Raw genomic sequence first — 16,295 nt, forward strand, 5'->3', positions numbered from 1 at the left:
CTCCAGAAGAAACCAACACTGCTGACATCTTGATTTTGAATTTCTGGGCTCCAGAAATACGTGAGAGTAAATTTCTGTTATTTTAGCATCGTTTGTGACATTTGTTAACGGCAGCCACAGGAGACTACCACAGCCGCCCTCGAGCGGGAGTCACTGAGGCCTGTCCCCAGCTTCTGGCTCTCACACCCAAATTACAGACTCCATAACAGCCATGTGCCTGGGTGGGTGCTGAAGGGAGCGGGGTGCATGGTGAACATTCTGCTTTCTCCTGCACACTGCCATCCTGGCCTGGACTCTGGAAGCTCTGACTCAGTTTCCCTGCCATATCGCCACTGATCTAATTCTTACCCGTCCCTCCTTCCAGGAGCCATCCCCTTTCTCTGGCCCCTGCAACCCCCCAGCTCAGTCCTGCTGAGATCAGGCTCATGACCTGGAACCATGTGACACTGGCCTCTACGTTCCAATGTAGCCCCTGAACCAAACCTCTCAGCAACGCAGCATCTGCTTGAGCCAAGGTCTCCATCTGTCCCTTAGCTATTAAGTACTGGACTGCTTGGTGGTCCTCTGTGGGAAGTCCCACTCTCAGGCCAGGCTCTCCAGCCTGTCTCCTGCTCCCCCTGACTCCCTCCTCACTCCCACCAAGCTCCGCCATGGAGGCCTCAGCATCCCTTCCAGCCCATCCTCACCAAGGATTTCAGACTTTGTCATGCACTGACCTGAACCACACTGCCCGCGAACCCTGGAAGGAGGGTATGAAGCTCATACCTAAGTACAAATGGACAGGTGCTTGCCACAAGGCAGCCCAGCGAAGCACACAGATACCTTCATTATGCATACATCACGCCTCTCCCACTTTTGTCTCGTGACACACCAGAACTCAGTCCCATAGTGACAGCATGCTGGAGTCAATGGGCAAGGCTGCTGCTGGCCCAAGGCAACTGGCATCTGTCCACGCAGGCTCTGCCCAGCTCTGAGCTAAGGGACTGATCACTCCACCCACTGCAACCCATCCTGGCTGGAAAACTCACGCTGAGGTCAACACAGGGCACCCCAGACAGGGTGGAAAGTGATAGTGACCAGTGTATGGGCAGATGGCACACAACCTCCCTGTGACAGAAGCGGACAGGCTCCTCCCCCCAGCTCACCTGCACTGCCCGCTGTCCCGGTCACACTCCAGCATGGCAGCCTCGACAGTGCCCCTCCTGGAACAGTTGCAGGCTTCGCAGCCGGCCACGGGGTGGAAGCTGAACGAGTGTGTCTCACAGACCTCGCACTGGGGCCTGACTGTGCGGGGAGGGCAGCGGCACTGCCCCGTCATCTCTTCACAAAGTTGCCGGCCACAGCTGCATGCTGGCCAGGGGATAAAGAAACGCCATGTGAGGGTCAGAGGCCGCCTGGCCTCCAGCAGTGCTGCACCAACTGCCAGGCTTTCCAGAAGCTTCTAAGAGGTCTGAGAGAAATATTTGGATCTGAAAGACCCATTTCTTGGAGTCAACACCAATCACACCAAATGCTCATGGCAGACAGTGTGGATGGGAATGAGGAGCAGCGGTGCCAGCCAGCTCCAAGGTAGACCCTTGAAGGAGCCCACCACGCTGCCACTGTGTGCCACTCGTATGGGGCCTCTGGACCATCGGAGGATTCTGGAAATTGGCAGGAGACTGCTCACAGGCTCCCTAAAGTGGGTCCACATCCATATCACCCCAGTGCCCTGCGGCTCCAGAGCCCAGGACCGGGGCACGACCTGGCAGCAGGGTCCTTGTTCCCTGGCCTCCACATGGGGACTCTGTACACTGCATTCCTCACTGCAGTCACATGAAGGGAGCTGACCCTACCCTTCGGGCCACAGGATGGTTCTTAGATTAAGGTCCCACGGGTTCTCATTCAGAGAGTAGGGCTGCCACGTGACCCTGGCTGTTCTATCGCAACTGAGTTTGGGTTGGGCCAAAAAAATGGAAGGTGCTTTGGTGAGGAAGGGGATCAAACTCTCCAAGACTCTGATGTTTCAGACTTGTCACACTCACTTGTTTTGCCAAGTGCATAGGTCACACAGCAGGGGAATCACAAACACTTACCTTCTAGAACATTACTACTCTGAGTGTGGTCCATGGACTAGCAGTATTGCTACTCAGAGTGCAGTCCATGGACCCGTGGCCATTTATTGGAAATGAAGAGTCTCAGGCCCTAGCCCGGGTCTCCTGAATCAGAATCTGCATTTCTCAAGATCTCTGGGTGAGTCTGTAGCACAGTGACACGGAAGGAGCCTGCCCTAGATGAGCATCATCCACACGGGACAAGAGCAGACCTCAGGTGATGGGAGACGTGCACTTACGCCTGCAGCGTGGGAATCCGTAGTGGCCTGTTGCACAGCGGGTGCACTGCCGCCCGATGACATTGGGCCGGCATGGGCACTGCCCACCTTCGGGGCTACAGTGAGGGCCAGTGGCTCCGGCGGGGTGGCACTCACAAGGCAGGGCGCCTTTATGGTAAAAGGCCACCAGGGACCTGGCGGAATTCTTACAGAATCTGGAGGCTGTCTGGGGGCTGTGGAGACAGAAATAACTTGTGGTGATGCCCTGGAAGATGTGTATGGGAGTGGTCCCAACCTTGCCTTTACCACCTGCTCCACCCAGCAGCCTCTGTGGGAGGGGCTCATGGCTCTGGAGTTGGGGAAGAGTGGGAAACACCCCACCTCAGACTCAGCCAGGGACAGCCACCCATCTCCCGCTACGCCGGAGGAGACATCACAGAACGGGCCCATGGGAACCTTGCACAGCTGGAATAAAAGAGTGGAAATAGTCCTAAAGGATGAACTATATGGTATGTGAATTATAGCTCAATAAAGTGATTACCAAAAAAGTAGGCCTATATGTGTAATAATACAACTAATAAAATGATAATGAGGAGGAGAATCGCCAACATTCATTGAATGTTATGTGCTGGAAGCCTTGGTTACATCCCACATGACCTCACAATCAATTGGGCCTAAGCCCCAATTCACAGATAAGGCAACTGAGGTTCGTAGAATTCAGGCAACATTCCCAACGCTGCAGGGTTACGGAGTGGCTAAGCAGCATTCACAGCCAGAGTTGCTTGACTTACGAGCCTTTGCTCTTAATATTCACTGTACAGGAGGCGTCTGCCTCCCAGGGCCTCTGGAGCTCCTGGGTTCTTCAGGAACCCTACTATGGGGAAAGGGTGGGTCCACAGAAGAGAATGGCAGGAGCTGATCCTCGGTGCCATCCTAGCTCTTGGCATTCAAGGATACAAGGAGAGAGGGCAGGGGGCCGTGTCTCTGGACACTCACTGCTCAGTTAGGTGGCAGAGGAGAGTGAGATTGAGATTGACATCCCTCCCGGTGGAGGGGATCCTGTGTGGCGTGTTTTAGGACTCTGTGGTGGCACACAGGAAGCAATGGAGCGGGAGAGAAACTCCTAATCAGCCCCTGAATCTCCGCTTGGAGTGTGGACCCCTGATGAGTTCATAGCTGAGGACAGTCATCTTTCCCAGGCAGCACATGGCGAAGTCCATCACAGGAGGGTCAGTGTGGAGAAAAAACATCTTCCCCTGGGACTCAATGTCACTCTCTTGGATGGTGAGGGGAAGAGGACGGATCCAAGGGCCAGCCCCTCCCTGGGCCTCCAGTGGGTCAGGAATGTGGGTGTGGGTCTACATTCCAGAACCTTCCCCCAAAGTGATACTCACTCAATGTAAAAGCTGTTTTTTCCACAATTGGTGATAAACTCGAGTGACTTGTCTATGGATTTTTTGTGAAGTATTTGGTAGTCATAGTTTTCTGTAGGCATCACTAGAACACGGATCTGAAAGAAACCCACCAGCATGTCTTAGAAATTCCAAGGATGGCACAGGCCTAAGGCTACTTATTACACAGGTTGAGCATCCCTACTTGAAAAATCCAAAATCTGAAACGCTTCAAAATCTGAAACTTTTTGAGCACTGACATGATGTTCAAAGGTCATGCTCAAAAGAAATGCTCACTGCAGCATTTTAGATTTTGGATTTTTGAATTAGGGAGACTCCATCTGTAAGTATTATGCAAATATCCCAAAATCTGAAAAAATCTGAAATCCAAAACACTTCTGGTCCCAAGCATTTCAGATAAGAGATATTCGACCTGTACGTTCTCTTCACTGACATCAGTGCTCTTTATTGTCAAGACAAAGGCCAAATGAATCGGGATTAATGAAAAAGAATCATAAGAGCAGGCCAAAGCCAGGGTCGATGGCTCAACCCACATTCCTATGTAGGGAATAACAAATCCCCAGGCAGAGCCCTTGGAACTTCTACTCAGAGAAGCAAAAGGCTGGTGTGCTGGCTGGGCCACCGGACCTTGGAGGTAAGCAGGGGCCTTCGGGATGGCCAGGGCTCCATGTGACTCATGCCTGGTGTTTCCCATGTGACTCATGGCTGTTTTGTATTTTTAAAGGCAAACAAACCAAAGTGGCAAGAACATTGCAGAAGCTAACACCACGGCTTGTCCTTAGAGCTTACATCATACCTGGTACTCTATTATGAATAATGGTAGCTTGGTTCTCTGTGCCAGTATAAATCAGAATATGCCTATAGCAAAGAATGCAGAAATTTTGGAATGCCTTTGGCAACTGCTCACCAGCTCACAGCTTACAGGGAGCCTACTACGTCCATGATATTCAATTCAATAAACATGTGCTGAGCACCATATACCAGGCGGTGTTCTAGGCATGGGGGATGCAAAATGCACACATGCAGCCCTTGTCTCCTGGGAAGATGACGTCTTCAGACAGGAGGAGGCCCAAGAAGAGATCTGGAGGGCCACACAGACAGTCCGGGCAATGCTTCCTTTAGGAACCTGTGAGGAAGCAGGGACTGGTGCAGAGGGGAGATGCCTGCTGTCTTTCTGTCCTAGTTCCCTTGACTTTAACTGTCACATTTTACTTATTTATTTACTGGGGAAGGGGATGATAGCTGTGAAATTTAAACATTTTTCTACAAATATGACTTCAACACCTTGGAAGAATTATTTCCATGAGCCAAACAGACACACAGAACGGCCAGCCAGGCAGCCGTGTGAGGAGCAAGTTGAGGGACAAGCGCAACGCACCAAAACCAAGGACTTTCCTTCTGGAACCTTCACGGTCACGGCTACTTCAGGCTCTGAGATGTCAAACTCAATCTGGCCTTCGGCTATCACTTGATCCCGGCAGCCAAGCACATGGGGGCAAAAAGAAGCACGGAAAGAGCCTGGCAGAGAGAGAGACACTTCCTGTCACGCACGGGACTGCGGGGTCGGCCCGAGGCAGGCAGCAGGTCCTGCTCACTGCGGCTCACCTGCCCGCGGCCGCCCGCCATCCACCGACACCCACGCGGGAAACGTCGGGTGCTCTGCTTGGTAGAAATGGATGACAAAGATGTATCGGCCCAGGTGTGGTACACGTCCCCTCAAGGTCACTTGATTCTAAGAGGAAAAAAGAAGAGGAAAGAAACAAAAACCCTTAAGCTGAAGAGCTATGAATAACTAGAATCATGGAGTATTCAGAGGTTAAAAAAACAAAACAACCTAAGTATTTACCAGTGAAATGACAACCCATCTTCACCCAGAAGCCTTCATGCATATGTTTCCAGTAGCTTTTATTGTACGCACAATAACTGAAAACAAACCAAACGTCTCTCGCTTGCAGAATGGATAAACAAGCTGTGGTACCACCATAAATGTTGGAGGGGGTATCATTTGGTGAATCAGGTTGGAAACCTGTTTGGCAGTATTTACCAAAGTTGAACACATAGCCCAGCAATTGCCCTTCTGGGTATATACCCAAAAGAAATGTGAAATATGTTTGCGAGAAGGCCACACTTGAATGCTCATAACTTACTATATATAATAACCATGCAATAAAGACTCTGACCCATTTTAGGGGTGAAGGGAACAGAGTCTTGCTCTGTTGCCCAGGCTGGAGTGCAGTGGCACTATCTCGGCTCACCACAACCTATGCTTCCTGGGTTTAAGCGATTCACCTGCCTCAGCCTCCCGAGTAGCTGGGACTACAGGTGTGTGCCACCATGCCCAGATAATTTTCATATTTTTAGTAGAGACGGGGTTTCACTATGTTGGCCAGGCTGATCTCAAACTCCTGACCTTGTGATCCACCTGCCTCGGCCTCCCAAAATGCTGGGATTACAGGCATGAGCCACCATGCCCAGTCTGACTCCATTTTTTTTTTTTTTAAGAGACAGGGTCTCACTCTGTCACCCAGGCTGGAGGGCAGTGGTGCAGCCATAGCTCACTGCAGCCTCAAACTCCTGGGCTCAAAAGATCCTTCCACTTCAGCCTCCTAAGTAGCTAGGACTACAAGTAAGTGCCATCATGCCTGGGTAATTTTCAAATTTTTGTAGAGACAGGGTCTTCCTATGTTGTCCAGGCAGGTCTTGAACACATGGTCTCAAGCAATACCCCCACCTTGGCCTCCCAAAGTGCTGGGATCACAAGTGTGAGCCACCGTGCCCAGCTCTGACTCCATTTTAGATGTTTGCCCAGCTTTCAAGACGTATTACATCCTTGTGCCTTTTGCCCCATACCCAACAAGCTGATAACACAGGGCAGGGGCTCCTGGCTCCCAGCTCCCACCTTTGTCATGAGTAGGGAGTTCTAATCACACAAATTCCAGCCCCTGGGAGAAGGAATCCTACCTGGGGGCCCTGGCCCTACCACAATAAAAGCTAGAGCCCACGCTCCTTTTGCTCAAGCTCGAGTACAAGCCCTACTCTCCCCAGAAAGCCTCACTTTGTGAGTAATGAACCTTTTAACCCACAAAAATCTACAACAGCAACAACACAAGAACAACTAAAGCTTATCCTCATTTTTCAGATGAGACCCATGACTCAGGGAGGGTAAATAGTTCACGGAAAACCATACACGAATTTCATGACAAAACCAGGACTAGAACTCTGTCATCTTGATTTTGACTCATTTCCCCCTGCTATTCTAGGCCACATGGGATCTTATCTGATTCTACCACTCAGATGCTGTAAATTCCCAAACTCAAAGCACTGTCAACAGATGCAAACCATCTTTGAGATTATAAGGACATAATACAGGTTGAACATCCCTAATTTGAAAATCCAAAATGCTCTAAAATCTGAAATTTTTTAATTTTTTTTTAAATTTTTTTTCCCATTTATTTATTTTATTGCATTTTAGGTTTTGGGGTACATGTGAAGAACATGCAAGATTGTTGCATAGGTACACACGTGGCTGTGTGATTTGCTGCCTTCCTCCCCATCACCTACATCTGACATCTCTCCCCTTGCTATCTCTCCCCAGCTCCCCACCCCCTACCATCCCTCTCTTATTTCCCCCCAACTGACCCCAGTGTGTAGTGCTCCCCTCCCTGTGTCCATGTGTTCTCAATGTTCAACACCTGCCTACGAGTGAGAACATGCCTTATTTGATCTTCTGCTCTTCTGTCAGTTTGCTGAGAATGATGGTTTCCAGGTTCATCCATGTCCCTACAAAGGACACAAACTCATCGTTTCTGATGGCTGCATAATATTCCATGGTGTATATGTGCCACACTTTCCCTATCCAGTCTATCGTCAATGGGCATTTGGGTTGGTTCCAGGTCTTTGCTATTGTAAACAGTGCTGCAATGAACATTCGTGTGCATGTGACCTTATAGTAGAACGATTTGTAATCCTTTGGATATATACCCAGTAATGGGATTGCTGGGTCAAATGGAATTTCTATTTCTAGGTCCTTGAGGAATCGCCACACTGTCTTCCACAATGGTTGAACTAATTTACACTCCCACCAACAGTGCAAAACTGTTCCTATTTCTCCATATCCTCTCCAGCATCTGTTGTCTCCTGATTTTTTAATGATCGCCATTCTAACTGGCGTGAGATGGTATCTCAATGTAGTTTTGATTTGCATTTCTCTGATGACCAGTGATGATGAGCATTTTTTCATATGTTTGTTGGCCTCATGTATGTCTTCTTTTGTAAAGTGTCTGTTCATATCCTTTGCCCACTTTTGAATGGGCTTGTTAGTTTTTTTCTTGTAAATCTGTTTTAGTTCTTTGTAAATTCTGGATATCAGCCCTTTGTCAGATGGGTAAACTGCAAAAATTTTTTCCCATTCTGTTGGTTGCCGATTCACTCTAATGATTGTTTCTTTTGCTGTGCAGAAGCTGTGGAGTTTGATTAGGTCCCATTTGTCTATTTTGGTTTTTGTTGTCAATGCTTTTGGTGTTTTGGTCATGAAGTCCTTGCCTACACCTATGTCCTGAATGGTTTTGTGTAGATTTTCTTCTAGGGTTAAAATCTGAAATTTTTTGAGCACGGATACAATCAATGTTCAAAGGAAATTATCCTTGGAACATTTTGGATTTCAGATTTTCAGATTATGGATGCTCAATTTGTAAATATAATGCAAAAATTCCAAAATCTGAAATTCAAAACATTTCTGATCACAAGCAGTTTAGATAAGGGATACTAAACCTTGTAATATCAGAATATAAAGTATATTTTTATAATGCAGAATTTTTAAAGTCCTGTGATTTTTTTTTAGCTTACAAAATATATTACCTTATTATATTTCACCTTTGTGCTCTAGATGATTGATTAATAAATGTTTATTGAGAATTTCCTACCTGCAAGATACTGTGCTGGTGCAGTAGGGGATATGGAAAAGTTTACTGGTTCGAGACCAGCCTGGGCAACATAGCAAGACCTCATCTCTACAGAAATAAAAAAGAAAAAAATTAGGTGGGCAAGGTGGTACTCTCCCCTAGTCCCAGCTATTTGGGAGGCTGAGATGGGAGGATTGCCTGAGTCCAAGAGTTGGAGGCTACAGTGAGCTATGATTATGCCACTACACTCTAGTTTGAGTGATAGAGCAAGAATCAGTCTCAAAATAAATAAATAAATAAAGGTTCTTGGCTATAACAACTATTCTAAAAGTCTTATGATCCAACTTGGAAAGATAACGAATAAACAACAATATTAAACAGCAGCAGTCCACAAAAATATAAGATATTACAATATGGGCCATGAATAATTGCCAAATGTCTAGTGGACAGAACTCAGGAGGGAAAGGGCATCAGGCAGGGGTAGTCCTAGGCAGGATTAACCAGATGCCTACATTTCTGGGACTCTTCACAGAAGAGAGTAGAGATTCTCAAACTTCAGGGGCATCAGAATCACCTGGAGGGTTTGTTAAAACATAGATTCCTGGGCCCACCCCCAGGGCTTCCACCTGGGCAGGTCTATAGTGGGTCTGTGAATCTGCATTTCTGACAAGTTCCCAAGTGATGTGAATACTGCTGCTTCAGAGGCCATACTTTGAGAACCACTGGTTTAGAAACAGCACATTACCTGCAGTGCCTTCAAGGTGAGCCCAGGAACATCAAGAGAAGGTAAAGATTGCTGGGGCAGGCGAGGGAAAGGCCTGCCACTCAGAACATCCAAAATCAATGCTGTTGGAGGAGTTTCATGGGCCAGAGAGACACAGGTGGCACTGAAAAATAGAATATTTTTAAATCTTATTCTTAAAAGAACCCAAAACTACAGAACTGTCCATCAGTGAAGAGACAGACTTGGAGCATAGGACCACATGGGCATCAAAAGTATCCAGTGCTGAGGAAACCACAGAACTCTAGGGATCGTTACACGATACTTGTGCCAAGTGTATTCCAGCCACCTGTTCAATTGAACTAGTTGAAACAGAGAGAATCTTAAATTTGAAGTAAGGTAAATTAGACAGAAACTTGTAGAAACTTCTCTTTCCAGAACTAAAATTATTAAAATGAGATCAACTCTCTTTGTCACTACACTCCATTTCTACTACCTTAATCCAAGCCAGTCTCTCTACTACCAAATCTCTTACCTAGGCAAATGAATGCAGCTGCCTGCTGAGAAGCCTCCCCGTCCACGCTGTCTCCTTATAGTCCACCCTTCACAGGCAGCTAGGGATCTTTTAAACCCATCAGAAAGATGCTGTTACTTTCCTGCTTACGTATCTCCCATGACTTTCTAACACACCTAAAATAAAATCCAGTTTCCTTACCATGGCCTAAAGTTCTATATAGCTGCTCCTCTACTTTACCTTCTCTCCCACTGGATCGCTACCTACAAACCAAACGTGTATTCTTGCTCTTGGGCCATTTGTTTGTTTTCTGTACTCTGTAGCAAATGAATAAAAACTTAACAACTTTCAGAAACAAACAAAAAAAATGAGATCAACTCAATAAAACATTATTCACCTCTAGACAAAAATATTGACAGAACACTATATAAAAGAGAAAATATATACATCGTCTCTTTCATGCACAGCCAGAATTGCATTGTGTTGGTGGCTCCTACAGTCCTAACCATGTACACCAGATTTCATGACCATGCCTATAAGTTGTTTTTGAATCTACAGCAAAACAGCCCTACCAAAACTCTAATAAGATGGGAATTAGTTAGCTGATTCTCATCACATAGTTATGAGATAGGTCATTACTTTCATGGTTTTCCAAATGAAAAGTCTCAGACAGAGGGATTAAAAGATGTGAACAAAATGATTCTTTTCAAGGGCTCAGAATAGAACTCAGGGTTCCTGCCCTCCAGGGGTAGGCTTAACCATTTCCCTGGTTGTTCCTGTGTCAGCTTTCTGATATTATGGAATTCTGGAAAGAATGCTGGGGTAAATTATTTAACTGGTTTTTCTTTCTTTCTGTTTTAAATCCACCACCAGACTTTATCACCTTGGCTTGTGATCATTTCTGATGTTGAGTATAAATTTTTGGCCTTATACTCATCCCAGTATCACTCAGAGCATGAACAGGGAGACAGGAAGGAAATATATTACCTTTGATTGACAAATCGCCCGTAACTGGCAATGCAGTGGACTTGCGGTCTCACATACTCGGCTGAGAATTCTTCAATGGGTATGATACAAACTTGATGCTATTGAGCAAATACAATGCACAAAGGCACATTGCCGTTACCAGCAAAACCAGTGGTATGGCCAAACATGCTGTTTTTCTTTTTTTCTACTTTTTTTTGAGACGGAGTCTCACTCTGTCGCCAGGCTGGAGTGCAGTGGTGCGATCTTGGCTCACTGCAACCTCTGCCTCCTGGATTCAAGCGATTCTTCTGCCTCAGCCTCCCAAGTAGCTGGGACTACAGGCATGTGCCACCATGCCCAGCTAATTTTTGTATTTTTTGTAGAAACGGGGTATCACCATGTTGAACAGGATGGTCTCAATCTCTTGACCTTGTGATTCGCCTGCCTCGGCCTCCCAAAGTGCATACTTTTTAAAAAAAGCTATTAAGTAAAGGATTTATCCATAGTAATTCTAATCATTATTTTAAAGTAGTAAATACTGCGGATGGCATGTCCTCAGGCATCAGTATGTGCAACAAATCCTTTTTACCATTTTACAGGATTACTGACTGAATTACTGCTGAAATACTTACATAAATAGAACTGAGAACAAAGCCATAAGAAAGCTCAGAAACTACTCTTTCAGTGCCTGTTTTTTCTCTCCTGCCCTGCGGCAATCCTGGCTCTTTAGGCGGGTTGGGACGAAGCGAGGGGATGCAGCTGTGGCCAGAGAGCCTGCCTTTCAAAGTGAGGGCTGCCACTGCTAGAAATTACCTTTCTTAATGAAGGATGACTCCTATTTCAGGCACATTTGGCCTTTGTTGAAGCAACAGTCTCCAGAGCTAGTTTTTGAGTCACACAAGAAACTTAGTCATTAATTGATCAATACATTTCATTTTAAATAAAAACTGTATTACCAGCTTGACTGCAAAGTTATTCAGCAGCAACAACAAACATTTTTGTTGAATACCACAGAAACTAGGGGGTCTTGCAAGTCCAAGATGGACAACACCCCTGCCTTCATGAGGCTTATGTTCTAGCCAGCCTTGACTCTGAATGGCACTTGACTTCTTCAGAAAGGGAAAACTTATTCTTAAATGAAGATTCAGCTCCATTGTAATTTCAAAAGATGAAGAGGTTAGATTCCCTTGGATTGTTATGCTTTAAGAAGGAGCCATAATTTTATAATTATAATTTTTTAAAAACTGAATTCCAGCTTCTTCTTAAGAGCAAGCTCAAAGTTTTTAATACTATCAGGCACAAATATTTAAAACACATTAGTACAGGCTGGCCTGGCATTTCCCAGAATGTGATGCATGTGTAGTATCAGCAGTTACAGGAAGTTGCTTCACGCTTAATCTTAAATTCCCTGAGATATTCATTGTAAATCTGGCCCCTTCCTTTCTAGCCAAATCCCACTGCCTCTGTTATCATAATCCTCAATGTTCAAGTCATGCCATTACAAGGGTGGGCATGAAGATTATTTAATCTGCCACACTTGATATTTTAACTCTTATAATATACATATCTGATTAACTGAATGATATTCTTTCTGAAACCGTTTTTTAAACTAGGTAATTGTAAGTTTTAAGTTTTGATAAAATTTACCAAGAAGCTAATAGAGATAATAAAATGACAATAAAATAGTAAGATAGAAAAGAAAATAAACAATAGCCAATGGCATCTCTAAACTCTGGCAAGAATGATAAACTAGGAAATATAATAACAGAAGATGTTTTCTTTATAATAGCAGAAATGAATAAAAATTAATGTAATAGGATTTTGTGAGAGGTGCTTAAATATGATGATTAAATTTTATTAGGCCATATCAAAAAGGCTCAAACAAATGAAGAGGCAAGTCAGGTTCTAGATGGGAAGAGTAAACATTAAAGTGGCAATTCTTTCAGGTTACAGGAGTAATGCAACTCCAGCCAAAATGTTACTAAGCTTTACAAAAATAAAGATATCAGCAAAATGCTTCCAAAATTCAATGGGCAAAACAGAAGCATACCAGAAGGAATCGGGCCATGTGCACTTTGAGCTGAATGTCTGCATCTGCCAATAGCTCATACACGGCGATGCGGCTCATGTGATCGATCACAGCACTCCGGCAGAGGACGCTGCAAGAGAAAACAGTTTTCTGAGCCTGATTCCCGGCATTACCCTCATTCTGCACATCCTTATGGGGTGGCTGATTGCTCTTTGGTTTCATCTATTTATTACGTAATGAACTATAGTGAATTTTCCTGCATGATGAGTTGAAGAGGGATGCAGCTCACAATCTCTATGGGGAAAAGAACCTTCTACCTTCCCGTTGTGGCCAGTATTGTACCTCTCAGGGCTAAGGGTCCCACGTGCTTTTTCTACTTGGTTTGATGAAGTACTAGGTTTAGTTCTCGAGAGAAAGGGCCCCCGGGTAAGCAACTGCAGATCTCTAAGACACAGCCAACATTCTTGGGACTATTCACGATTGAAGTCACCGACCAGCCTATCAGCCACCATCCCACACCAAGGCAGTGAGCATGCTGGCCTTCCTCCAGCATGGAAAGACCCCGAGTTTGCTTCCAAAACCCCATCTGGACCTCCTTCTTCCTTCTTCATTTCTACCTGTAGTATCTCTTCCCTCCAACACATCAAGTGAGATACAGAGTTCAGGGACATTTAAAAGCTCACAGTTTTGAATCAAATAACTCTAATGGTAAAACCCTTAGAGGAGGTACTTTTGGAGTAATGTTTCTGACTTCATACTTGGCTGTAAATTTTCTGTCTGTAAATATAATTTGAAACCGGTGTTACATTAAAACCAAAGGACTACTTCTGAGAAACAGCTGAAATAATTTAGGCAATTTTTTTTTTTGGTGAGAATTAAAATAAGTTATACAAAAAGCCAAGCCCAGTTTGTGGTATATATTAGAAACTTAATAAACCGTTGCTTTCTGTTTCCCAATGTTAGTGTGTGTGTGTGTGTGTGTGTGTGTGTGTGTGTGTGTCCACTAAAACACATTCTTTTGGATTTAGTCATAATCCTAGGGTTAAATATATTAAGTGACTCACTTAGTTTTATCCTTATTCTATATTAAATTCCTCCTAAGAAATAGTCTAAGTAATAACCAGATTAATCACTAACGATCATCTCTCTTATGGAGAGCAGATTAGATTTATCACAGGACTACTTTGAAAAGTGGTATTTCTATTAGCACCACTGCTATTCTGCTGGGATATTGTTTTTGTTGTTGTTTTTAACATTGTTAGAGCTCACTTGAGAAATGCTGGGAAAAGTTCAAGCCTCAGCAGGAGATGCTGCAATGCTGAGGGGGCCTTTCATAGGTTTTTATGGGTCAAATATTTTCCAATTGCACCATATTTTTTGGACTCCCATCCTTGTAGCCTGTTCATTTTCACTTATCCACATGACAGACAACGAAGCGAAACGGCAAATATTTTAGCCATATGACAAAATACAACAGGACTTTCCGTGGAGTGGTTAAACACAATGAAAGTGGTTCCTAGTCTGAAACCATGCCGTTCCACGTTTCTAAGGATAAAAACTCCTACAGCAGGACTTTGGTGTCATCATGTTCAGAGCCAGAGTGATCTGCAGACTGACATGCAGTTCACTCTCAATAATTCCATTCAGACTTAGGTCGTGAAACAACCACAATGGTGTCCAGAAAGGGTTCCTTTCTTTCTTTGCTTTTTAAACCACTCCTCTCCTCTCCTCGGCACACATATTCCCAGAGCTCTTCTAAGAGGATTCAGAATCACCAGGGTTATTAGGAATATTTCTTCCTGCCCCCTTAGCCATCTCTACTTTGTATCCTGATCAACAATAGTCAAGCCATGGGATCTGGAGGTAGAAGGAGCAGAGAGCTGAACAAGTGGGTGGGCATGGACACATGAGCATGGAGAAACCCTGCCCCAGGCCCTGTGGCTAACAGTCTCCAGGCCTCAGGTGAGCTGGCAACCCACCCATTTGGGAGTGGACATTCCAGTGGTTGCTGATTTTATCTATAGATGCAGCTCATGCCTTCAGATAATGACAGAACATCCCCAGGGAACTCTTTAGGCCCACTTTGTGCTCCTGTTAAAAAGCCAAATACAATTACCTTGTTTGGTTCTATCATCACCCAAAGACAAAGGCCACAGCTGCTTGTTTACGGTTGCTGAGGGCATCATGTTGATTCAATAGCCATTTGATCAATTCTCATAAAAGTTTCCATTCTAAGCTACTAAAAGTAGCTCTTTGGATAAGTTTTTGTTTGTTTCCATTTTCACAACAGGGAAAATGTCCATTGCTTCAGGTCATCTTGGGTTTGACAAAAAGCAACATGAAAGTAGTGGTAACACAATGTTCAAGGCCTTGGCCAAGAACTGGATGGGTTTACCGCAGCACTCCATCTGCTGCTTCAAGGGACTCTGACTTCCAGTGCTGTTTATTATACAATTAGTTTCATGTGGAAACACCCTTATGCTGATTCTTTAATTAAAGCATGCTCTGAACATTTGCATGCGTCTTGAAATATTATGCAAACAAAACCATTTTTAATAAACCCTTGTCAGTCAGTGCGCTTGGAAGAGAAGAACTTCATCAGGGCAAATTTTGAAGTCCTTCGTCAATTTTTTTTCCACGTGACAATCATCAAGTATTAATTATCCCCAGTCCTGAAGGTATGCTGCAAAGGTAGGTGTGCACCCCGTAACATTACTGAGAAGGAGTCTTCTTCCCTATGCTATGCACTCAGGTACTTGACACAGCCTTTGAGCTGAGAGTAGCAAGTTCATTGCACCATACCTGAGTGATAGAGAATCAAATAAAGAGGTTGTGTTGTGTCATGTGGATCTGAGCCAAATTGCTAAGTACATCATATAGCTTTTTAAGAAAATGCCACATTTTCACATATACACCATGGAATATTATGTAGCCATCAAAAACGATGAGTTCGTGTCCTTTGTAGGGACATGGATGAATCTGGAAACCATCGTTCTCAGCAAACTGACGCAAGAACAGAAAATCAAACACCTCATGTTCTCACTCACAGGCAGGTGTTGAACAATGAGAACACATGGACACAGGGAGGGGACCACTACACACTGGGGTCTGTTGGGGGGAAATAGGGGAGGAATAGTGTGGGGTGGGGAGTTGGGGAGAGATAGCATGGGGAGAAATGCCAGATATAGATGAAGGGGAGGAAGGCAGCAGATCACACTGCCACGTGTGTACCTATGCAACAATCTTGCATGTTCTTCACATGTACCCCAAAACCTAAAATGCAATTAAAAAAAGAAAAAAAGAAAATGCCACATTTTTATGCTGCCAATAGAGAGGACTCCCAATACTCACATTGGTGATGACGTTGGACCACACAGCTAGCCACTTGCTTGCTAGAGCTGCCTCAAAAAGAAAACAACTTCCCAATGCAAATAACAGCCA

At 44.8% G+C, this 16,295-nt stretch overlaps 1 protein-coding gene across 3 annotated transcripts in view; it reads right to left on the reverse strand.

Moving 5' to 3' along the window:
- LAMA3 (laminin subunit alpha 3) overlaps positions 1-16,295 on the reverse strand; it is a 262,162-nt gene that overhangs the window by 103,153 nt on the left and 142,714 nt on the right. For all 3 annotated transcript variants that reach the window (XM_032293185.1, XM_032293183.1, XM_032293184.1), the window contains 8 exons: positions 12,876-12,984; positions 10,847-10,944; positions 9,370-9,511; positions 5,329-5,455; positions 5,102-5,241; positions 3,706-3,821; positions 2,333-2,544; positions 1,146-1,350 (listed from right to left, as the gene is read on the reverse strand). In XM_032293185.1, coding sequence (XP_032149076.1) covers positions 1,146-1,350; positions 2,333-2,544; positions 3,706-3,821; positions 5,102-5,241; positions 5,329-5,455; positions 9,370-9,511; positions 10,847-10,944; positions 12,876-12,984 — 1,149 coding nt within the window. The remainder of the gene's footprint in view (positions 1-1,145; positions 1,351-2,332; positions 2,545-3,705; positions 3,822-5,101; positions 5,242-5,328; positions 5,456-9,369; positions 9,512-10,846; positions 10,945-12,875; positions 12,985-16,295) is intronic.

This window comes from Sapajus apella, unplaced genomic scaffold (assembly GCF_009761245.1).
Source record: "Sapajus apella isolate SASKATOON/1434 unplaced genomic scaffold, GSC_monkey_1.0 scaffold29, whole genome shotgun sequence".
Classification (NCBI taxonomy): Eukaryota; Metazoa; Chordata; class Mammalia; order Primates; family Cebidae; genus Sapajus; species Sapajus apella.